At 57.8% G+C, this 22,379-nt stretch overlaps 3 protein-coding genes across 4 annotated transcripts; 1 reads left to right on the top strand and 2 right to left on the bottom strand.

The window, feature by feature from the left end:
- Nucleotides 1-106: 106 nt before the first annotated feature.
- MATCAP1 (microtubule associated tyrosine carboxypeptidase 1) lies at nt 107-7,835 on the bottom strand. The gene is made up of 7 exons (XM_068528038.1): nt 7,762-7,835; nt 4,537-5,162; nt 4,312-4,455; nt 3,898-4,030; nt 2,675-2,980; nt 2,474-2,571; nt 107-1,452 (listed from the first exon to the last, which is right to left on the bottom strand). The coding sequence occupies exons 2-7, from the start codon at nt 5,104-5,106 to the stop codon at nt 1,285-1,287; spliced, it is 1,419 nt and encodes a 472-aa protein (XP_068384139.1). The 5' UTR covers nt 5,107-5,162; nt 7,762-7,835; the 3' UTR covers nt 107-1,284.
- A 492-nt stretch (nt 7,836-8,327) lies between these two features.
- EXOC3L1 (exocyst complex component 3 like 1) lies at nt 8,328-13,383 on the bottom strand. Its single transcript, XM_068528247.1, has 14 exons — nt 13,323-13,383; nt 12,972-13,118; nt 12,594-12,754; nt 12,293-12,512; nt 11,137-11,749; nt 10,940-11,057; nt 10,678-10,803; nt 10,478-10,578; nt 10,164-10,274; nt 9,287-9,416; nt 9,045-9,167; nt 8,805-8,960; nt 8,592-8,716; nt 8,328-8,517 (listed from the first exon to the last, which is right to left on the bottom strand). The coding sequence occupies exons 2-14, from the start codon at nt 13,015-13,017 to the stop codon at nt 8,328-8,330; spliced, it is 2,220 nt and encodes a 739-aa protein (XP_068384348.1). The 5' UTR covers nt 13,018-13,118; nt 13,323-13,383.
- Nucleotides 13,384-15,588: 2,205 nt separating this feature from the next.
- Nucleotides 15,589-22,145, top strand: E2F4 (E2F transcription factor 4). 2 transcript variants are annotated; one of them, XM_068528798.1, is made up of 10 exons: nt 15,589-15,755; nt 16,172-16,281; nt 16,423-16,584; nt 16,911-16,954; nt 17,668-17,729; nt 17,954-18,251; nt 18,746-18,943; nt 20,812-20,859; nt 21,073-21,117; nt 21,221-22,145. In XM_068528798.1, the coding sequence occupies exons 1-10, from the start codon at nt 15,621-15,623 to the stop codon at nt 21,334-21,336; spliced, it is 1,218 nt and encodes a 405-aa protein (XP_068384899.1). In that variant the 5' UTR covers nt 15,589-15,620; the 3' UTR covers nt 21,337-22,145. The 2 variants fall into 2 exon arrangements, with proteins under 2 accessions (XP_068384899.1, XP_068384898.1); XM_068528797.1 differs by lacking the exons at nt 21,073-21,117; nt 21,221-22,145 and having other exon boundaries at nt 20,812-21,053.
- Nucleotides 22,146-22,379: the final 234 nt, after the last annotated feature.

The raw sequence follows: 22,379 nt of genomic DNA, 5'->3' as shown, positions 1-22,379 counted from the left end.
AAAGGGTACTTCTTTCCACTTAGACAGGGCTAGAGCTCACCACCTTGGGAAGTGAGATTAGGAGAGAGAAAGAGAAAGGGATCTCAAGTAGGCAGAGCCCACACAGTTCATTGTAATTGTTTTAATTGTCTGGCTTCTCTCAGGACTGGGAGCTCAGTGAGGGTTGTGACCAGTTAACTGGTACAAAGAAGGCGCTCTATACCTATTCACTAACTAAATGAATAAGGACTTTCCAGCTGTGTTTCCAAGTTTTCAGATGGGAAAACTAAGGCCAAGGGAGGGAGTAGGACAGGGTCAACCTCACACAGCTGAGTCTGAGGTGAAACTGGAAGCAACAATCATCTTGGCACCTCTCCTGGTCTAGAAGGGGCTCAGAACTAGGAACAACAAGGGGCCTGCACCTCAGGCTTGATTGTGGCTGCTGCCAGGCTATGCCAACCTCTGCCAGAGACCAGCTGTGAGGGTGTGGGCAAAGACAGGGACAGTAGAGGCCAGTGCAGGGGATGAAGGCAGGGCCAGGTGAGCTCTTGGCTTGATTCACAAGGCCTGTGTGTGTGTGTGTGTGTGTGTGTGTGTGTGTGTGTTTGAGTGGAGCTAGGAACAGTCGGTGCCTTCCAGAGGAGCCCTGTTCCCTCCACCGAACCTTCAGAAGCTGCTGCGTCCCAGCCCCAGTAAGTAGAGCACATAAATAAGGAATAAATACATGACAGTGGGAGAGGCAAAATGCTGGAAAGCACACCCCAGCCCAGCTGGGTCTCTACTACCAGGATCCCTGCTCCTTGAGTCTGTGTGAAAGCCAGGACCTCAGGCTCAGGCAATCACCCCAGAAGAAGGGAGATCCCCACCAGGACCCAGTGAGAGGTAGACAGCATGAAAGCTGAAGGAGCACCAAGGGGCCAGGTGGGGGAGGAAAAGACTGGAGTATGCAGACACCCAAAGCCATCTCATGCAAGAACAAGTTTCTACTCCCAAACCACCCCCCCATCCCCATCCATTCTCAGCTTCCCTCCTGCCCCCAGGCTTTTCCTCTGCTCAAAGGCAGCTGGAGACAGGAGGGCAGATTTAGTTTGCCTGACATGCTGCTGTTGGCCTTCAGGGTCCAAGGAGGCTAGCAAGGGACACAAACTCTCTGCTGTTGCCTCTCCTCCCTCCTGAAATGCTTCTGCCCTCCCCATTCCCCAAGAAACGTGCAGGCTGTGGAAGCACAGAGCAGCCAGCTTCATGTTCTGGGGGCTGATCTGGAGCCCTCTTTCCAGGGCCTCTGCCTGTAGCCCTCAACCAGTATCAGTCATCAGGCAGCAGGCGGCCCAGCTCTGCCTCATCCAGCCGGTTGGTGGTCATGATGTGCTCCAGCTGCTGCCGGTAGCGTGCTAAGTCCTGCATGAAGTGGGGCACCCGGGTGTTGTCCAGCACCCCATGGGGCCGAAGGTGATCTACATCCTCATAGGACACCTGCAAGAAGAAAGCTGGGCCTCAGGAGTAGGCAGGGTGCCCTGGCTTTCAGGCAGCTGGTCCCAGCTCTCTTGCAATGGCCCATAGCCCTTTGCTCCTGGAACTCCTCCCTTTCCCCTCCTGATCCACTCCCAATGTTATGTACCCTGAGGCTCAGTCCTGGGTGTTTGCTCTTTCTCTCAACACCTTTTATCATCTATGTCCTACAATCCCGCTCCTGTCTCCAGTCCAGCTTCCCCCCTCACCTCCAAACCTGGGTATCCAACTGCCTTCTGAACACCTCCCCCGGGATATCCCTCAGGCACCTCAGACTCCCCATATCCAACATTACTGGGTGCCGCTTATGCCATCCCCACCCTCCTCACAGTCCCCTAGGTCACATTCCAGGTGGGGGCTTAGAATCTGTCACCCTCCCACTCAGAGTGGCCACTGAGTTAAAAAGATCCAGTCTCTGAAGATCTCTCCAGCTTGCCGCTTCCTCTCCAACTGCATGGCCACTGCTGGGTTTTGCCAGACCACCATCAGTTCTGCAAAAGTGATTGGAAAGGCCTCCTCCTTTTCCCCCTGCACTCCCTTCCCTAGGCCTCTCCTCCCATATGACAGAGGGAGCCTTCTAAAGCAAACCACCTGTGCCACTCTTCTGCTCAAAGCTCCTAGGATTCCCCATTGCTTTGGATGAAATTCGACTTCCTCAGCCTGGCACAAATACCCAGGGCCAAGGACTTGTTCCCTGGCCATTTCTCCAGCCTCCTTCCCCAGGCCTTCCTGACTGCTCCCTTGGCCTGGAATGCTCACCTCCTTTGAAGTGCAGTGTCTACACACACACACCTGTGGGCTGGCTCAAGCACCTGTATTGGCTGCCAGACTGTCATTTCACCTCCTGTGCTCACCTCCACCCACGCTCCCCCCCATCAGAAAGGCCTGGCACCCAGTCCTCAGTTGAGTTCCAATCAGAGGCTCAGGGAATACTGCAGTGAGGGGGAGAGCTGGCTGGGTCCTCTGAAGGCCCGTGGTCCCTCACCTTGCCCAGCGAGGTCAGCAGTGGGAAATCGATGGTCTGGCGATGCCGCAGAATGCGCACGATGCCATCTAGGTACACCTGATCCTTGCTGAAGCAGCCTGGGGACACAGGAGGGCCGTGAGCCCTAGGCCCAAAGCCCCACCTGCACCCCCCCGCACCCCTGCCACAGATCAGGACACTCCCCACCGCACAGGCGCTCACCGGGCAGCGAGGTGTCAGTCTGGCCGCGCTTGGCGCGCACGCAGTACTCCCAGCGCACGTCGGCGTCCTGCACGTAGCGCGCCAAGTCCTGGAACAGCTGGCGGAAGGACATGTGCGCGGCGCGGTGGATGGTGTAGTAGAGCAACGCGGCGCGCCACAGGAAGGGCTGCTTGCGGAACAGCACACTGTGCAGGCTGGCCAGGCCCTCCTCGGTGGGGTTCGCTGGCCGCAGCCCATACTGCAGCCGGCCCTCGGCGCTGTGCCATGGCTGCCGCGCGTTGTTCACGCCCCGCAGGTAGTGGGTACCTGTGGGGTGGGCGATGGAGAGGCTGCGCTGGGCCGCGCATCCAAGGGACCCTCCTGCCCGGCCTGGGGCCTGGTCTGCCCAGCTGGACCTCTAGCCGGCGACTCACATATCCTTATGCCTCTAAACTCAGGCTCTTACACAAGTCCCCTCCACCCCAAACTCATACTCACCCAACCCCAGGCAGCATGAAGACTCTCCTCAGGTGAACTCACACCCAAGGATCCAGAGTCTCACATAAATGAACCCTCCCTCACCCGTCCAGGGCTACACACACACACACAAACTCTCCCAAACTCACACTGCCCCCCAAGCCCCCAGAGAGGTGCAGGAACTCACACACTACCCCAGCCCCACATCCTGCATGCCCATATCATGCTGATGTCCCCAGCAAAAACCACCTTTTGCCCAGAGCAACAGGATTCTTGATGAGGAGGGACAGACAGAAAAGAATAGTAATTAGTGTCCCATGCTCGCTTTTCCAGCCTGGCCCTATCCCCTCCTAAACCCAGCTCTGTGTGTCTTCAGCTAATTCCATTCCCAGGATCTGAACTTCCACCCACCGGGGAGAGCCTGCATGTTGGCTGGGCTTGTGGGACCCTTAGGGCTCTCCCTCTGGCCTGTCTGGGCCTCAGCACTCTTGCCCCACTGTCAAAGGAAATCATAGAGGAAGTAGAGGGAGGAAAAGATACCCAGAAGGAACAAGAAATGAGGGTGAGCCCAGAGAGTGTGCTGGCATGTTCTGGCCTACCTCTGTGAGCCAGAGGAAGGAGGTAGATGCTCATGAAGGGAAGGGGCCCATCCTCCAGAGGGAAGGGGAAGAAAGAGAGGGGGTGGGGTTACTGGAGACGCTCACTGCCCCCCCTTGTCCCAGCCCCCTCTCACCCCTACCCGCCCACCCGCCTACCCCCACCCTGACCTATCTCGTGCCGCAGCATGCCCTCCAACCAATACTGGCGGGCTCCAGTCAGGTTGATGGCCAATGTTGGTCGGCTGTTCTCCACCATCATCACTGCCTGGGACAGCAGGTCCTCACTCAGCTGCACCACAACCTGCAGGCGGCAGAGCCCTGAGCCATGGCCACCAGCCCAGGGGCCAGTGTGCAGGTGGACCCACTGATGCCACAAGGCAGCCAGGCTGGACACTTGGCCACAACACCTACCCTTCCCCACCTCTGCTTGGAGCCAGCTCCCACCTTACCGGGGCAGGGGCAGGGACAGGGCTTGCCCGAGGTCGCTAGCTCCATCAGTGTAGAGCTGGGCCTGGCATTGCCTACTCCGCAGCCTGGTTTGGAGCATGTGGAAAAGGGGCCTCGCAGGCAGGGCGAACTCACCTCCCCAGCGCAGCCCTCCTTCTGCATGTATTTGCGCACAATGGACCAGATCTGGCACTTGGTCAGCAGCTGGCCCCCAGTCGCAGCCTCAAAGTGTTCATAGGTACCAAACTTCTCCAGGACAGCCTCAATGATGCCAACTGCCTGCACAAAGGGCCACAGTGGCAGGTCAGGCCAGGCCTCTCAGGTGGTAGGGCCAGGGTGAGGTGGGCAGTCTGGACTGACCTGATGGAGGAACTGTCCAGAGGCCTCACAGTACTTCTCCAGCACAGCCGTAGGCATGGGCTCCTGGTACTCGAACTGTGGGTTGTAGGTGTAATGGGACTGGAAGAACTTGTCCCGCTCACGGTCCATGTTGGTTGGCCGCAGAGCCACCAACATGCAGGGACTCTTGCTCGCACCACGGCCTGCATCCTTTCGAGTCTTAGCAATGTGAGGCAGGGAGGCCGCAGGCCGCAGGGTGCCCCCACCTGGGTCCCGTCCCCGTCCAGGTGGCGCCCGACCCTGGGTGCTGCCCCCCCGCCGGCCAATACTGTTTACGGTGTAGGCGCTCTCACTGCGACGCATGTGGCCACGGTGGCCCAAGTGCAGCTCTGAGAAGGGCTGCAGCTCAGGCCGGGGCCGCAGGGCTGAGGGGACTGAGAGAGCCAGGGGCAAGGCCAGGGACCGAGGCCAGGGGTACAGTGCTGTCCCATCTCGGTCTGAGGGCCTCAGCCTATGGCCCAAGGATGAGGGACTGGATGGCGGGCTGGGGGGTGCCTGCTCATACACCTGAGCCCCTGAGTCCAGCACCATTCTGTCCTGGTGGTCACATCCAGCTGGGTCACTCCAACTCCCCACACGGTCGACTTCTGGAGACACAGAAAGGCATGTGGAGGCCAGCATGAGTGCGTGTGGCCTGAGGACCAGCAGGCTCCATCCACACTGCCCTTGCTGGGCCTTTGGTGGGCCCAGGACCTGACGCCAGGTTCTAACCTGCCCCCTCACCTCCACCCTAGTGTCCATCCCCTCCAGCAGGCTCACCCAAGCAAGCTGGACTGGGGGAAAGCAAGAGGAAGAGTCTCATACACCCAGCTAGATGGTGGTTACTCAAATCCCCTTAGACTGTGAGCTTCTGAGAGCAAGGCCTAAGCCCCTACTCATGATCCTAATCCCTGTGCTCAGCGCCCACCCAGACTGGGAGTTTGGTACAGTGTAGCCTCAGCTGCCAGGATGACAGGTGAGGGGGTCTCACTACCTTCTACCTGCCTTCTACCTATGGCATTTTCTCAGTCTCACCCTGCCCCTCCCACCTGGCTCCATCCACTTCCTCCAGCCCATTGGGATTGGGCCTCAGTCAGTTTGAATGCCTGCAGGCTGCTGGTTTATGCTAGTCCTCCACCTGGAATGCTCTCTCTCCTCTGGGCCATCTGCTTAAATCCAAGTTAGAATCAGCTTCCCGTGAGCAGAGGGAAACTTCAGCAAATCCAAGCCAATCCCTGGTCTGTCCCCTAGAGGCATCTTCCTAGTGGTCATCCAAGGCGAGTGTTGGGACACTCACCCCTGACTCTGTACCAGGGCTCAGTCCAACCCAGTCTCTCCCCAGAGACTGACTGAAGGCTCCAGCCTCCAAACTCTCCTGCCTGCTCAGGGACATAACTCCAGCATTTCTCTTCTTTCCTACATCTCCTGCACCATCAATCTCTTCCTCTCTACTGGATTCTTCCCATCAGTATAAACACATGTTGTTATTTCTCCATCTTAAAAAACAAAACAAAACCCTCACTTGACCCCACACTCTTTCCAGCTCCACTGCATCTCCCCCCAGCGGTTTCCTAGGGCAACACAACACCTCAAGTCGTCTATACTCAGTCTCCAATCCCTTCTTTCCTGTTCTCTCTTCAATTTCACAACAAGTGGGGGCTTTTGTCCCCCACTCTCTATCAAAACTGATCTGACCAGGGTCACCAATGATCTTCATATTGATCAGCAGAATTTGACAAAGTTAATGACTTCATCTTGGCTTGGCCATGTTCTCCACTTGGTTCCCAAATACACTGGAACATGGTTCTCCCACCTCACTGGCTGTTTGTTCTTGGTCTTACTTGCTGGTAATCCCTATCTTTCTGACCTCTTGACACTGTAATGTCCAGAACTTGGAAAATTCTCTCCTCTTCTCCGTTTATGCTCACTCCCTAGGTGATCTCATCCACTCTCATGGTTTTAAATATGTCAGCCCAAACTTCTTCCATAAACTTCAGACTAGTGTTGCCAGTTCTCAATTCAACATCTTTACTTGAATGTCTAACAGGTATCTCAAACTGAACATGTCCCCCGTCTGGAGTGCTTTCCCCTCATATAACTGAAGGGGTCACTCTCACTTTCCTCAGATTTCTGTACAAATATCTTGTTAGAAAAGCCTCCCTAACACACCCTCTATAAAATAAACCTACTCTAGACACTCTCCACCACAACCTCCCCTTCTCCACAGTATTGTCCTATGATGCAGTTATCACCATCTGAAGTACAAGTGAGCATTATCTGTCTTCTCCTTTTAAGTGTTCACAACTGTGTCCCCAGAACAGTTGCTCAATAAAGGAATGAAATCAAGAGCCCTTGTCCTTCTCAGAACTGGAATCATACCTTCCCTGCACTTTGCTTCCCCATCTAGTTCTGATCCCCTCCCGCTCCTCCCGGCACTCTGCCTAGTGACAAGCTGCTGGAAAAGATTTCAGGCCTCAGGCTTCCCTCCCCTCAACTAACTATACACTTTTCTGGATTCCTCACTGGTCTCCGGGCCTCTGCTTGTACTAATCCCCTTCATCTCCACTTCTTTCATTTGACCTACCTCTTTGCAATTACCAGAATACGCCTGTTTCTTTCATGTCTCAGGTCCTTCTGCCAAGAATGCCCTCCCAATGTCTCCCCGTGGCAAACTCCTTAACCATTCTTCAGGACTTGGTTTAGGCCTCACTTCCTCCGGGAAGCCTTCCCAGCGTCTTAGAGGTTCCCAGTGCCCAGGCGGCTTCTTTACCGTCCTAGGCTGTCACTGTTGGAGCCTAGGTCCGTGTCCCCCCGTCATCCCCTGAACTCCGTGAGGGCAGGGACGGGTCTGATTCACCCCCATGACCAAAGTACCCAGCACTAGATGCAGAATGAATGAAAGATGGTTGTGGGAGGAGCCCAGGCTGAAGGCGGAGTCTGGTGATAAATGAGAGGGTGTGGCCTGCGCCAATAAGAAACTCCGGGAGAGGATAACGTGGAAGAGGAGCCAATGGGGACTGGGAGATCGAGGAGGGGCGTGACCTCCAGCCAATAAGAGGCGGGGGATGGGGCAAAGGGCGTGCCCAATGGAGGGCGGGGCCAGAGGACAATGGAGCGGGGGTCCCTGGTAGATGAGGAGGGGTCGCGTCGAACGCCTTCTCGGCCTCTCGGGGGTGGGGGGATTCCGTCCGCGTGCCGCGCCCCCACCTGTTCAATCCTCTTCTCGCTGCCGCCGTTCCCGCTCCGCAACACCGGCCGCCGGCTGCCCAGCCCTGGGGAGCCGACGCTGGTGACGCATGCAGTCGGGCGCGCGCACGCTCAGACGAAGGCGCGCGGTTTCACGTCAATCACCGGGGCCTCAAGCGCCCGAGGACATGGCTGGGGGTGGGGCCAGGCAGAGCCGGAGGGGGTCCGCCATCGGGTCACGCCCCTGGGTGGGGTGTTGTCTTAAGCCCGCCCCCTCCGCCTCAGTAGTTGGACTCAGCAGTCGCGCGGGAGACGCGAGCTCGCTGCCGGTGCACGGACACGTGGGGATGTAGTCCGCATACAGCGGTGGAAGCCCGGGTGCTTGGGAAAGCAGCCCATATACAGGTCTGATGCCGGGATAGGTGGGGCGCAGACGTATTTCAGAACTGGAGCCAGGATACCTTAGGTATGTCACTGCACTTGGAACCCCTGACCTTCGCGGGGACTTTTATTTCTATCCCCCCTTCTCCAACGCACACAATTCAGGCGTACGGGGACCGTGGCTTTATTTTGCGGGCAGCCGGGGGTCAGGCACAGGACCCCGAGGGGAGGCAGGAGGACAGCGGGGGTGCAGGTGCTGGCACGAGGCTGAAGAGTGCGCGTCCACCCGCTGGGGGCGAGGGCTGCGGGCCGGCCTGCAGAGAGCTGAGTGCGGCCAGGCGCTGCTCTCGGGACACGTCCCCGCGCAGGTCCAAGAGGGCGGAGACGTGATCCTCGCTATGGAGTACAGGTGCGTCAGCCCCGCCCAGCCCCCCCTGGGTCCCTCCTCCCTTCACGGCCCGTCTTCGCACCTCACGTCGGGAAATTGTTGCCGCAAGCCTGCCACCTCGAGACCAAGCAGCGTGGGGTCGCGGAGGTTCAGCAGCTCCCTCAAGGCGAGCAGCACTGGCGCGCACTGAACGCTCTCCTCCAGGCCCTGAACACGTCGGTGTTGGTCTCTCTCCAGCCCTCGGCCCCTACCCAACCACTGAGACTCCCGCCCATCTGCTCACCCAGATTCTCACCAAACCGAGGAAAAGCTCCCGAAGCTGGGCGGCATCGTGCCGCAGGCGCTCGGCCGCCTGGGTCCGCTCGTCAGCACCGCGGCACACTAGGCGGCCTTGCATCAGCGCACGTAGGTACTGCAGCACCACGGTACGCTCCGCCTCGGCCAGCAGCAGCTGCGGGGAGCACGATCAAATGGTTCCAGGACGCTTTTTCCATGGGCGTTTTCCCCCCTTCCCAGCCTTCCCCTCCAAACGCACCTGGACCGCAGGATCCCGCACGTGTCGGAAGTCCTGGCAGAAGCTCGCGGTCCGCTCGCACACGTCATCCAGCAGCTCTGGGCTCGACAGCCACCGGCGAGAGGGCAGAGCAGCGAATAGGGGCTGGAGCGGAGGGCAGAGACGCGGCTGGAGGGACGATTCAGATCCGGCATTCCCCGCAGAGACCCCCATGCATACGCTATATCTCCTTATCCCACCCCCATCTCCGTCTGAAGCCTCACCTGTAGCTCCGCCAGCAGCGCCTCCAACACCAGGCGGCAGATCCTCCTCTGCAACTCGTCCAGCGCTGCCTCCACCGGAGCCAAGGCCCCTGGAGCCACCCAGTCGGGCTGCAGGACGGACACGGAGGAGCTGGACCGACCAAAAGTACGGCTTCAGGACCAAGGCTAAGGCCCGAGAGGCCCTCCGTTGTCTAGCCGCTTGGGCGCCACCTAGTGGCGGAAGTGTGTTCCGTGAGGGGGCAAGAAGGGCGGCTCCCCGCACTTCTGAAAGTCTGGGCCACAGATTGAGGATGGGAGTGGTGGGCTCAGCGAGCTAGAAGGGACAAAGGCCAGCTGGACCTGCCTCTAATTCGCGGTGTGACCTTGAGCAAGTCATGTCTTTCAGTTTCTGTTTCGGTAAGGGGAGAGAGTTAATCCCAGTCAGGAGGGAGTCAAAATCATCATTAATTTGTTTGTCCTCTCTGCCCCCACCCCAAAGAACATAAGACCCAAGAGGAAGGGAATGTTTTTGTTTTGTTCACAGCTGTAACGCCAGACATTACCTGGCACAGAGTAGGGCCTTGATAAATATTTGTTGAATGAATGAATAATTGACACTATGTGCCAGGTACTGTGGTAGGTACATTTTATCTGTTATCTCATGTGATTCTCAGAATGTCCATTATTACCCATATACTACTGATGACGAAAGCAAGATTCAGAAAGATTAGGTAACTGGCCCAAGGTCACACAGCTAGTAATTAGTAGAACTAGGATAGGAACCCCAGGGCTATGTGAGTCCAAAATTCCTAAAGGCCTAGTGTGAGCTGGGTCCATACCTAATAGGTGTTCAGTCAGGGGTTAGTGAAGGTGGGGTTCTGTGGGGGCCTCCTGGTACCTGAGTGCTGATTGGTGGTTGAGGGTGGCCAGTAGGTAGGGCACGTAATGAGGGGCCGTTGCTTCCCCCCTGAGGTGGTCTCGGGAGAATCGGATCAGAGCATCACTAAAGCTGCAAAGGGCAGAGGTGGCTCCTGTATCTGCTGTCATTCTGGTGCAACCCCAGTCCTTGGTACTCTGGCCCCACCTCCAAGATACCCAAGGCCCTGTTTTGAAGGAGCCCTTTTCCACAGGTGTGTCTTATCACTCAGAGCCCCTTAGTGCTGCCCCAGGATCAGGGCCAGGGGTTGGGAGTGGGTCAGTGCCTAGGCAGACCTCCTCAGGAATGCGCTCAGTTCTGACAGTGCCATGCCATGCACCCGCCGCTGCAGTGACTCACTGACCATTCTGGTCACGCGAACGTTCTCGTCCAGGATCTACAGGCAGGGATGGGCAGCCATCATCAGAGTCCTAGTCCTGCCCTCCTTCCCTTTCCCTATGAGAGCTGCCGCCCTGCCTTGCCACTTTTCACCCACCTGCAGCACGATGGCTGGCATTGGTGAGTGGTAGAAGCCAGATGGGTCTGTGTCAGGCTCCTGCTCTCGGCCCCACTCAGCTACATCCCCGTCCAGTGCCTTCTGCAGCCACTGGGCCACACTTGCCTGGGGGAAAGGGGCAAGGTGCAGCAGTATGTACCAGGGCACTGACACTGCTAGAGACAGGTGGACATGCGACTCCACAGATACAGGCCCACAGCTGGTGGCAGAGCTGCTCTGAACCCGGGCCCCAACTACTCACCTGGACTTTGGCCACAAATATTGTCTCCAACTGCTCGATGTTCTCCAGGGTCAGGAGGGGCTCCAGATCAGACACATCAGCCTCGGGCCCCAATTCCAGGCTCCCCATCATTTCTGGCCTGGACATGGGTAGCCCAGTGTTACATTGAGCCTCCAGCCTTTGATGCACCCACTTCCCATTGCCCCAGGGACACTGACCCCAGGTACACATGCAGTGCCCAATGCAGCAAGGTGAAGGCATCGGCAGCTTCCAGCTGAGGCCCTTCCAGAAGTTGCTGCAGGCAGCGGCGCAGGCCACTGTGCAGGGTGTGGGCCCACAGCCGGACCACGTTGTAGTGTGGTGGGCAGCAGGGTGCTACCAGTGCCTCAGCCGCGGCCAGCTCTGCTGGTAGAGCCACCCGCAGAGCCTCCAGCCACTCTGCTAGTGCCCCTGGCCCAGGCTGCAGAGGTGTCCCAAAGTGGATCCGCTCCAAGCCCTCCTGTAGTGCCCGCAGACAGCGCTGCCGCCAGTCCCGGGCGGCCTGCTCCAGGGAGGTTGTGCGCCCAGCGTCCACTTCGGCCACACGCATAGCAGCCACCAGCAGGGCTGGGTCCTCCCGTGCCAGCCGCCCTGCAGCCCCTGCAGCCGCCTCCACAGCCTGGCCCAGAGCCTCAGCCAGAGGGCCCAGCCCCTCGAACACTGGCAACTCCAGGCCCCCGAGAGGTGCCCACGTCTCCTCTTGCAGCTGCTCCAGTTCCCGAAGGCTCACATATGCCTCCAAGAGTCGCTGGGCATCAATCAGGGTCTGTGTGTGGGCCAATGCAGCAGGCACTAAGCAGGGAGAAGAGGCAGCCCTGGGTCTCAGCCTTCCCACCTGTGCAGTGGGTATAGCAGTAGATGCTGAGGCCCTGGGGCTGGGGTGATGTGTAAAATATTTAATAATCAGTACAGTAGAGCATTGGTCAATCTGAAAGGACCCAGGGAAGGGCCTACATGGTGGGCCAAGGGTAAACCCTTGAGCTGATGGAACATGAGGAAGTCAGGGGTCTTGGAGGGAAGGCAGGGAGGAACTTGGGGGGCCATGCCAGTGGCTATTCATCCACCCCGTTAGGGAAATATTTTAGTAAATTAACAGCCAGGTTGGCCAGAGCCACTTGGTGTCAGTCCTGACTCAGACATCCCATGCTTGGGAACCCCAGAATGAACTAATATGTACCCTTGCTTCATATGCCATTTGAAGCCTGAGTTACTCTCTGGGAGGTCGCCCACGTGTCCGTCCACGCAATCTCCCACTGGCGCCCCAGCCCCTTGATCAGCGATGGTGTTTGTCGACCACCTGTCGGAGGACTGCGGCCTAGGGCCCTACACACTCACCAGCTCGCAGCCGGGGCAGCAGCTGAGACATGGCCTGCAGTTGCTTGTGTTGCACAACCTGCTCCCGCAGGGGTTCTAGGGTCTGTGCAGCCTCAGCCATACCCTGGAGCAACGCATGAGCCTGGCCCAGGGCTTCGCGGGCTCCCTGCACGGCCTCAAGGGCCCAGGCCAGCTGCCGCACACCGGTCTTCACGCCCTCCAGGTACGACTGCACCACCGACTGTGGGAGGGAGGCAGCCAGTGAGGCCTGGCCAGTCCTGCAGCCCGCCCTCAGCACTCCTGCCTCCTGCCTGATGCCCACCTTGATGCGTGCTTCCAGGGAACAGGTACGCTGCACCTCGCGGCTACGGTACTGGCCGAGCCTGGCCAGCTGCTCTGGCCGGTAGAAGATACCCGAGGCCCACTTGAGTGCTGCACCCCGGGCCAGCTGCTCCGCCCTCTCCTGCTCCGGCCACTCAGGCCCTGGGCAGGAAGAGCCTGGGCAGCCACGTCAGTTGGGCAGGGCCTGCAGGAAGTGGCTGCCAAATCTGCTCCCCTTCCTACCCCTCGGCCTGTCCCCCAAGGCAGTCCACTCCTCTCCCTGTCCTCCCTATAGAGCTCCAGCCAGGGAGGACCAACCCCACCATCCCCATCTTTCTTGCCACCATCCCTCCCTCAGCCCACCCAGAAGGGCTCATACCAGGGGGAAGTGCGGGCTGCATTTTGTCCCTGGCTGCTGAGTCCATGGCTGGAGGAGCCGGAGCGGAGGTAGGAGTGGGGGCGAAGGTCCAGGTTAGAGCACGTAGAGTGGGAGCTCCTCTGAGCTGCAGGCTTCGTCTAGGCCCCGCTGAGAAGGAGGAGGAAGGTTCTTGCCCAGCCCCCTCAGGAAATGAGAGGGAGGTGGGTGTGATGGGAAGGAACCTGAGACACCTTTGCCTGCCGGGTTTCTCAGTTTTACCCCTCAGATGCAAGTGAAACAGGGTAGGCATGGGCCTCCACTGGACACCGCTCCTGCTCTGAGTTGCAGAGGACAGTCTGATATGGAACTCACCAGGCTTGGCCAGGCGTCCAGTTCTCCCTCCTCCACAGATAGCCTTGGCCTTGAGGATGGCCCTCTCCCCTGGCCCTCTTGGCAGAGCTGGGTACTCCCACCACTGGCTCATGAGACCCACACCTCAGCATGCAGCAAGAGACTTCCTCTCCCCAAGGAAGCCTCTGTCCCACCTCTCTGCCCAGGAGCTCCCTCCTCCCTCCAAGGTCCCGCCCTCTCCAAGGCCACATGCAGAAAGGAAGGAAGCTGAGTCTCTGGTACTTTATTCCCAACAGGAAAGAGCATCTGCACTGTGGGACAGAGTGGGGAGGGCTGGGCGCCACTTCCTTGGGGGGAGGGGGGTGTACTCCCTGTGAACATTGAGACTTGAGCAGCCTATGCAGGATCTGTTGTGCTCAGGACACAGACATGAACTAGATGGCCCCAACCTGGGTGGAGAGCGAGGTGTGCAAATATGAGTCCAGACAACATCACAGTGTGACAACTGTGTTGATGGGCCCTTCAGAGGTGGATGTGCCTCTGCAGAGGAGCAAGAGACCACAGGCTCTTGTGAAGACGGTGTGTGGTAGGTGATGGCGGAGACGGGTGGAAGGGCTATGAAAGCTGTGTTTGTCTTGGGAGTTAAAGGGAGCCATGGAAGGGGCTACTAGGTAGTAATAATGTAGTGGACACCGGCTACTACCCGAATCCACCCTTCAGGACAAAGATACTTGTTCCCCCAGCTGCCAGAAATGTAGGCTGCTGAGGTCTCACAGCTGAGTCTCTCAGTCAATGTTAGGGTATAAAAGCCAGGTACCCTTGCCTTGGAAGGCCTTGGAAGAGTCACCCCAGTCTCAGAGCTCTGAGTAGGATGGGCCAAGGTCTCTGTTTTAAAGATTTTTTTAAAAAATAAATTTACTTATTTTATTTATTTTTATTTTTGGCTTCGTTGGGTCTTCGTTGCTGTGCGCGGGCTTTCTCTGGTTGCGGCGAACGGGGGCTACTCTTCGTTGCGGTGCGCAGGCTTCTCATTGCGATGGCTTCTCTTGTTGCAGAGCACGGGCTCTAGGTGCGCGGCCTTCAGTAGTTGTGGCTCACGGCCTCTAGAGCGCAGGCTCAGTAGTTGTGACGCACGGGCTTAGTTGCTCCGCGACATGTGGGATCTTCCCGGGTCAGGGCTCGGACCTGTGTCCCCTGCATTGGCAGGCAGATTCTTAACCACTGTGCCACCAGGGAAGCCCTAAAGATTTTTTTGATGTGGACCATTTTTAAAGTCTCTATTGAATTTGTTACAATATTGCTTCTGTTTTACGTTTTGGTATTTTGGCCGTGAGGCATGTGGGATCTTAGCTCCCTGACCAGGGATCAAACCCACACCCCCTGCATTGGAAGGCGAAGTCTTAACCACTGGACAGCCAGGGAAGCCTCTGAGGCCTCTGTTTTAACTGCATCGCAGTTTAATTCTCCTCTCTGCCCAATTCTGCCTGTCTTACTCCCTTACAAGTGTGCCTTCTCAGTAAAATTCTTGCAGGCACATCCCTGTTTCCCAAAAAAACTTGACCTAAAGTAAACAATCATAAATAATGACAATGTTAAAAATAACAAAATGATACTAGCAAACACACAGTCCTCCCACATGCCAGGAACAGCTCTAAGCGCTTTACATATATTTACACATAGGTAAACATGTTTGCACTGGTTGAAAAGTGGTTATAATCCCATGGCCTTTGAGTACTGCAGTGTGGAGACAAGAGAAAGATGAGGCTGGGATCAGGGAAAGAGAGTGGGGATGGAGACAAGTGGACAAGCTAGATGTAGTTAGTGCTTGCTGTTTGGCAGGAAGTGAAGGACAGGAATAGGATGGGTGATCCCAAGACAGTGGGGCAGCCTTTAGGAGCAGGTTTGGGGAAACACATTGGGTTCATCGGGCAGCACAGTCTCCTCTCCTGAGATGAGGGTTGGGGTAGAGTTAGTGGAGTTGGGGCAGGTTGGCCAGCCCGTAAGGTTCCAGTGGCTCCTCCTTCCCTGCTACCGGAGCTGCCCAAAGACTTCCTCCACATCCTTCCTCAACAACGCTGGTCTCCGGGGATCCTGGGGTTATTTTCGTCCTCTTCGGCGGTTGGACAATTGTTGATGGTCCCCGAAGTTTTTCGGCCGTGTTCGCAGAGATGAATTGTGCTGGATTCCCTGGGAGGGCGCGGAGCGGAAGCGGAACCAGCGATGCTGGCGCCGGCGGCCTGGAGGCCAGGAACGGAAGCGGAAGTGGCGGCGGCGCCGGCCTGGCCTGGCCTGGCTGAGGGGAGGTGGCGGGAGGGCGCTATGGCGGAGGCCGGGCCGCAGGCGCCGCCGCCCCCGGGCACACCAAGCCGGCACGAGAAGAGTTTGGGACTTCTCACTACCAAGTTCGTGTCGCTTCTGCAGGAGGCAAAGGACGGCGTGCTTGACCTCAAGCTGGTGAGGCCCGGGCTAAGGGGCGACAGGGGGGATGGTGGACCAGGCCTGGGCCGGTAGCGGGAACCCCCGGGGCGGCCCAGCTGAGCCTTCAGAGCAGGCCGCCATCCATGTGCTTTCTCACAGGAGGGAGGCCGGGAGCTGTTTCATTCATTCGGCCGAGGCCATTGGGCGTCAGCTATGTGCCAGGCTTGGGGCTGCAGGTGTTGGTCCTCGTGGCCCTCCCCGGCAGGTGTGGGGAGAAAAGCATCAGAACATCAGCTCAGGCTGCGCCAGGCCTCTTCCCGCCCCACAGTCCCGAGCTGCTGTAGTGCCTGGGAGGAGGGTTGGAATCAAGGCCACCCCCTTTTCAGACTACTCCAGACCAAGTCTCACCTGAGAGTGGGGCTGAGCATTCCCCACTCTCTTCTGCCTGCCAGGCAGCTGACACCCTAGCTGTTCGCCAGAAGCGGCGGATTTATGACATTACTAACGTGCTGGAAGGTATCGGGCTGATCGAGAAAAAATCCAAGAATAGCATCCAGTGGAAGTGAGTGGGGGCACTAGGGAGGGCAACGGGATCTCCTACCCAGAAGCGTCAGGGGTGTGGGGTGGAGGGTGCAAGAGAGAGTGGGGGCCGTGGGACCCAGAGTTCCTGGCAGCCCCTCTCAGCTCCACTCCCCGGGCTCAGGGGCGTGGGGCCTGGCTGCAATACCCGGGAGATCGCGGACAAGCTGATTGAGCTCAAGGCAGAGATCGAGGAGCTGCAGCAGCGAGAGCAAGAACTAGACCAGCACAAGGTGTGGGTGCAGCAGAGCATCCGGAACGTCACAGAGGACGTGCAGAACAGCTGATATCCTCCTGGCAGTCCCTGCTCCAGGGGAGTGGGCGAGGGGCCCTCTAGTCCAGCTGGGTTTGCTTGTGGTCCCCTAGTCCCTATCCCTCTTGGGAGGGTGGTCCTGCAGCTCCTGGTTCCAGGAGGTTCCAGCCTCAGGCTCCCTCCTCAGAGCCTCTCGCCCACCAGTCTTGGACTGTGATCCCTCCCCATGTAGACCCCAGGCCTCAGGACTTTCTTTGAGAGCAGATATGTCAGACCTCTGCTGGAGAGCTGGGTCTTCTCTGTGGTCAGCCATCTGTCGCCACGGGCAGGGCATCAGCCGTTCTCCTTAACCCCCACACCTTGGCCTACGTGACTCATGAGGACATCTGCAGATGCTTTGCTGGTGAGCAGAGCCTGGATAGCGGGAGACGGGGGTGGGGATGGGTTGAGCCACAGCCCTGAGCAGTGGACTGGACTCAGTGCCCAAGAGATTTCTGTCTCTTAAGAGGGTTCCTGGGGCCTGCCCAAAGAAGAACCAGACAGGGTAAGTCCTGGGTTTGAGGGTCACTGGGACCCTATGGAGGCTAACCGTACTGAGAGGGTGCAAGAATCCTGGGCTGGGTCCCTGGGTCAACCCCTACCTGCATCGTCCCCTAGGTTTGGCTTCTTACGTGTGACAGAAGCATACAAGGGAGAATGTGTATTTGCATGTTCATGTATGCTTGTATGCAGGGGGCAATGGTGCCCACTTCCAACCTACAATTAGTTTAGTTGCCTTGTAGGTACAGGAACTGTTTCTTGTTCATCTTGCATCTCCCAGCCTGGTTCTGGGGAAGGGATGTTGGCCTTGGCTAGAACGTCTACGCTTGGGGAGCAGCCCCATCAATCAAGTGAGATGCCCGTGGCCAGCAATCTTTTGCTCCATGTGTCTGAACCCAGATTTTCTGGTTACTGACCCCTGGGCTCTTAGGAGGAGAAAAGCTTTAGTTCTCTGTCCCAGCCTACTGTCCAGCCCCTCAGAGACCATGATCTCCTTCCTTACTCTAAGGGATAGGCACCCCACTCTCAGTTCAGATTGAGCCCGTGGGCCTTGATCCATTCTCCTTGTCATCCTAGGAGACACCCTCCTTGCCATCCGGGCCCCGTCGGGCACCAGCCTGGAGGTGCCCATCCCAGAGGTGGGTGCTCAGCCCAGCCATGCGGGGTTGGTTGAGGGCGGGTGCTGGCTGTGGAGCCCGATAAGTCCCGGGTGGGGCAGGTATGGGGAGGCCTGGGGTTTGAGGTTATCTAGGAGAACGGGCAGCCTAGGGTGGGAGAGGACACTGGCCCTTGCCCAGGGTCAGGCAGGAGCCGAGCCTGCTTCCAATTCCACCTGTCCTCCACCCCGCATCCTCACCGGTAGGGCCTCAATGGGCAGAAGAAGTACCAGATTCACCTGAAGAGCGTAAGTGGCCCCATCGAGGTGCTGCTGGTGAACAAGGAGGCATGGAGCTCACCACCTGTGGCGGTGCCTGTGCCGCCACCTGAAGATCTGCTCCAGAGCCCACCTGCTGTCTCTACTCCTCCGCCTCTGCCCAAGCCTGCTCTGGCCCCGCCCCAGGATGCCTCACGCCCAAGCAGTCCCCAGGTGACCACCCCCAACCCTGTTCCCGGCAGCTCCGAAGCCCAGGGGGTGGCCGGTCCAGCCGCTGAGCTCACAGGTGAGGCACAATGGCCATGTGGTGATGGGGTGATTTCTGGGGCCCAAGAGGCAGTACCTCTGTGTGATGGAATGCCGTACTCAGAGTGGAAGGGACCCTGTGGGGTTCTTTCTCCTGCTCCCCCATCCCGCAGGCCTCTCCTTGCTAGTCCAGCGAATGGCCCTTGTTAACAGGGAAGTTCTGACTGTGTGAAGGGGAATTAGTGGTGGCAGTTTTCCCCCAGATCCGCCAGTGTCACACTTGCCCTGGCAACCCCTCTTGAAGTGTGGTCACAGCGGCCATGTCCGTGAGTCTCCCTCCTGCAGGCTTCATGCTCTTGTCTCCTTCAGTGACTAATTTTCATGTTACCCTTTTGGGAGTGATGGGCAGTGCCTAACTTTCCTTGGGCCTAGGAACCGGGGCGCTGATCATCCTGGCTGTGGCTTCTAGCACGGCCAGCTTCAATACCCTGCTTCCTCTCCCCAAGTGACTGGGTTTGGGGGATGTGGTTGCAGTGAGTGCTGGCCCTGGAACCGATAACAAGGACGGTGGTGAGCTCAGCTCCCTCCCGCTGGGCCTGACAGCACTGGACACCCGGCCGCTGCAGTCCTCTGCCCTGTTGGACAGCAGCAGCAGCAGCAGCAGCAATAGCAGTTCATCCGGACCCAACCCTTCTACCTCCTTTGAGCCCGTCAAGGCAGACCCCACAGGTGGTGAGTACTTGTCCCCTTGGCAGCAGTGAGAACCCAGCCTCAGACAGTTCCAGGTCAGAAACAGAACTGGGCTTGGAACCTAACTATCCTATCTCCTCAGCCAAAGCTGGCCAGCCCCCTGCCATCAATCAGAGCTCTGCCAGCCAAGGTGAGGAGCCTGGCCTCTGGCTTGGCGCTGGTGCCCCTTTGCCCCTTTCCTGGGCTGACACAGAACTCCCTGGCCCTCCCTCAAGCCCTGCCTGCCACCCCTTGGAGCCCGGTCTCAGGAAGGTGTGAGCGCTCTCTTGGGGAACGGGCTGTGGTATGGCCCTCAGGCTCCAAAGGTGGGCAGTATGTTCTTAGGAGAGGTGGTGTCATCTGCCTGGTGTCTCCTCTCCATCTTGTGACTTGAGTGTTTGCTTTTTCCAGGACTTATTCTCCTCGGCCCTCAAGCACTGCTAAGTCTCTCCTCGTTAAATGACACTTCATCGCCTGTGTCTCTCTCTCTCTTCTTCCCTATATCCTCTGTGTTTGGACTCCTTGTAAAAGTCATCTCCATTCTACTCCATATCCTGGTCCCCTAGTCAGCCTTCAGGTTGCGGCAGTCAGGACCCCAAACCCCCACCCCATGCTACACCAGTGCTACTCTTGATACGTTGCCCAGCTCTGACAGCCAGCTCCAGCAGGTTTCTAGGCTGATCTGCTCTGGTGCTCTCTTGCTCTGTGTTGATGCTCTTTTTTCTCCTTTGGCATTAATGATGTCAGCTCTTGGCTCTTCTCCCTTAATTGGCTTCTTCTTCTGACCTCTCCCTGGCATTCCTTTAAATCTGGCTTCCCAGATCTCTGGCGCATTCCACACCTGTGGAGGGCCCCAGTTCTGGGTAGATGAATCCCAGCCTCCATCTTGCCTAGGCCTTTTGCCTGAACTTTACCTCTTGTGTCCACGTGCCTTCCTCTGCACATCCAGTGGGCACTTCATTCCCGTGTGTCCTCAACTGAAACTTGGATTTCTACCTCTGTGCATACCCGACCACTGGCCCTAGTCACCCAGGCCTGACACCTGGGTGTCAACTCCAGCTCTATCTCCTTCTCCCTCCTTCTGCTTCCCACCCCACATCAGCTAAATGAGTTCTCTTGCAGACATCCCCCATGGATGGCCTCATGTATCCTAACACTCAGGATCACTGCCAGCCACCTCTATCCTAAGTTCTTCAGCATCTTCTTTACCCCGACTGACAAGAATCTGTCTGAAACACAGCCTGACTGGCATTTTTCTGTTTACAAAAGTACCTTTAACAGCTCCCTAAGGTCTGCTGGATAAAACCAGAGCCCCTAAAGCTGGCATATGAAATCCCTTGTGATCTAGCTCCAGCACTCCTTTCCTCTGTTTCCCATGTGTGTCCTCCTGGTTAGACCTTTGTAGCAGTGTCATCACCCTGTAGCACTATCCCCTATTTAAGAGTGCCTCCTCCTCTGCCAGGTGACCTGGCCTGGGCTGTGGTCTCTGAGCCTGGCACCAGGTAGGTGCTTAGCAAGGGCAGGGATGGACAGGACATCCTCTGTCAGACAGGGCATCCTGCATCAGACAGAGTATCCTCCATCAGACAGGGTATGTACTCTGAGCCCAGAAATGGAGAGGGTGTGCTGCCCTTCTCCCGAACCACTGAGTTAGAAGGGCTGTACCGATTACCTACAGTGGTCCTTTGGCACCGAGGAATTCAGGTCTGGTAGGGGAGACTTGCAGACAGTGCTGGCTTGGTCTGGTGCAGGGCCGGCATCTCAGCTGTATGGAGCCCCTGGGTGGGTGATATAGGATCTGGGGAAGTGGGGGCTAGAGTGGGACCAGGCTGGACCTCTGTGCCCTTGAGCATGGCTTTCTTGTCTTTCAGTTCTGGAGCTCCCCAAAGAGCTGTCAGAAATCTTTGATCCCACTCGAGGTAGGGCTGTGTTCTTCCCTGGGGCTGGGGTGAGGGGCACAGCTCATTGGGTGTTAGGGCCGTTTTCTTGCCCTTCTGAGGACCTTATGGTTGTGCCCGGTACCTGGGCAAAGGGTAAAGTTTCTGATGGGTGGCTGGGTGGTCCCCTTCATGTGCTTTGGTGGGTGGAGAGGCGGGAGCCAGAATGTAACTGAGCTCTCCCTCCATCCCCAGAGTGCATGAGCTCAGAGCTCTTGGAGGAGCTGATGTCCTCAGAAGGTAGGTGGCCCAGGCAGGTGGGGGGTGAGTGTGTGTGGGCAGGGTTTGGGTGGCTGCTGGGTGGGGTCTTGGCCCTGGGGCCTCAGCCTGTTGCTCTCTGCAGTGTTTGCACCCCTCCTCCGCCTTTCTCCACCCCCTGGAGACCACGATTACATCTACAACCTGGATGAGAGTGAAGGTGTCTGTGACCTCTTTGATGTGCCTGTTCTCAACCTCTGACTGACAGGGGCATGCCCTTTGTGGCTGGGACACAGACTGTCTAACCTGGGGGCTGCCTGGGGACCTCCCCCCACCCCACCCCTGCACAGCTTGAGAGCCGTAGACTCCTGGCTTCCCCAGCCTTCCCTCACTGCACAGTTATGGCCACAAGTCCCACTCCTGCACCAACACCTGTTCTGTGCTGGGAGAGCAGGGAAAGGGGGCTTAGCCCTCTCTGCTGTGGAGCCAAAGTGTTTGCCGCTCCTTTTTGGGGGCCTTCCCCTACCTGGTAGCCTCCCCCGGCCCTCCCAGAGTTCAGTTTCAGCTGCCACCCAGTGGCACAGATCCAAGGACCCTCCGTCACCCTCCTAGGGCAGCGTGTCCAGCCCCACTGCCCTGTACCTGCCAGCCCCTCCCCCTCCAGGAGGAAGCATGGAGTGGGGCTGGGCACTTGCCAGCACCTAGCCTAGCCTCCTTCACTTCTCCCCACGCGGATCACACAGCTCCTTCTGTACCGCTCGTGTGCCCCCTTTCTGCTGGACCCTTGGCCCTGAGAACCTGTTGGGGCAGGCAGGTTGCTAACAGGAGTAATGGAGATCTCTAGCTAGGAATCTGGGCGGGAGAGTCTCTGAGGATTGGCCCGGCCTCCCTCTGCCCCGCAGTCCCCCTCTTGTTTATTCATTTATCCTCATTTAGAGCCATTTGCAGAGATTTAGAAAGATTTGCAGTAACGAATGGATTCCTATATAAAGATTATTTTTATACTTTTTGCAACAAAAGGAAATTGTAATATTTGTACAGTGTCCAAGTGAATAAAGACCATGCCTAAGGCTGTCTTTGATCTGGTTCTTTCAGGGACCCTCCCTGGGACTGTGCTGGATTGGTGGTGGGAACGGGCGGGTCAACTTTCTGGAAAAGGTGTGGCGGTGCTGACAGCCCGCCCTCCCCACCCCCACCTGCCGCACCTTGGGGCGGGGCGGGGCCGCCTCTGCGGGGGCGGGGCGGGGCAGGCGCCCTCCTACCCTCCTACCCCCGGGACTCCAACCCGGAACTAGGAACTAGCC

This window comes from Eschrichtius robustus, chromosome 19 (genome assembly GCF_028021215.1).
Source record: "Eschrichtius robustus isolate mEscRob2 chromosome 19, mEscRob2.pri, whole genome shotgun sequence".
NCBI classification, from domain to species: domain Eukaryota; kingdom Metazoa; phylum Chordata; class Mammalia; order Artiodactyla; family Eschrichtiidae; genus Eschrichtius; species Eschrichtius robustus.
The sequence above is the reverse complement of the archived record's forward strand: the minus strand, read 5'-3'. Positions and strand labels throughout refer to the sequence as shown.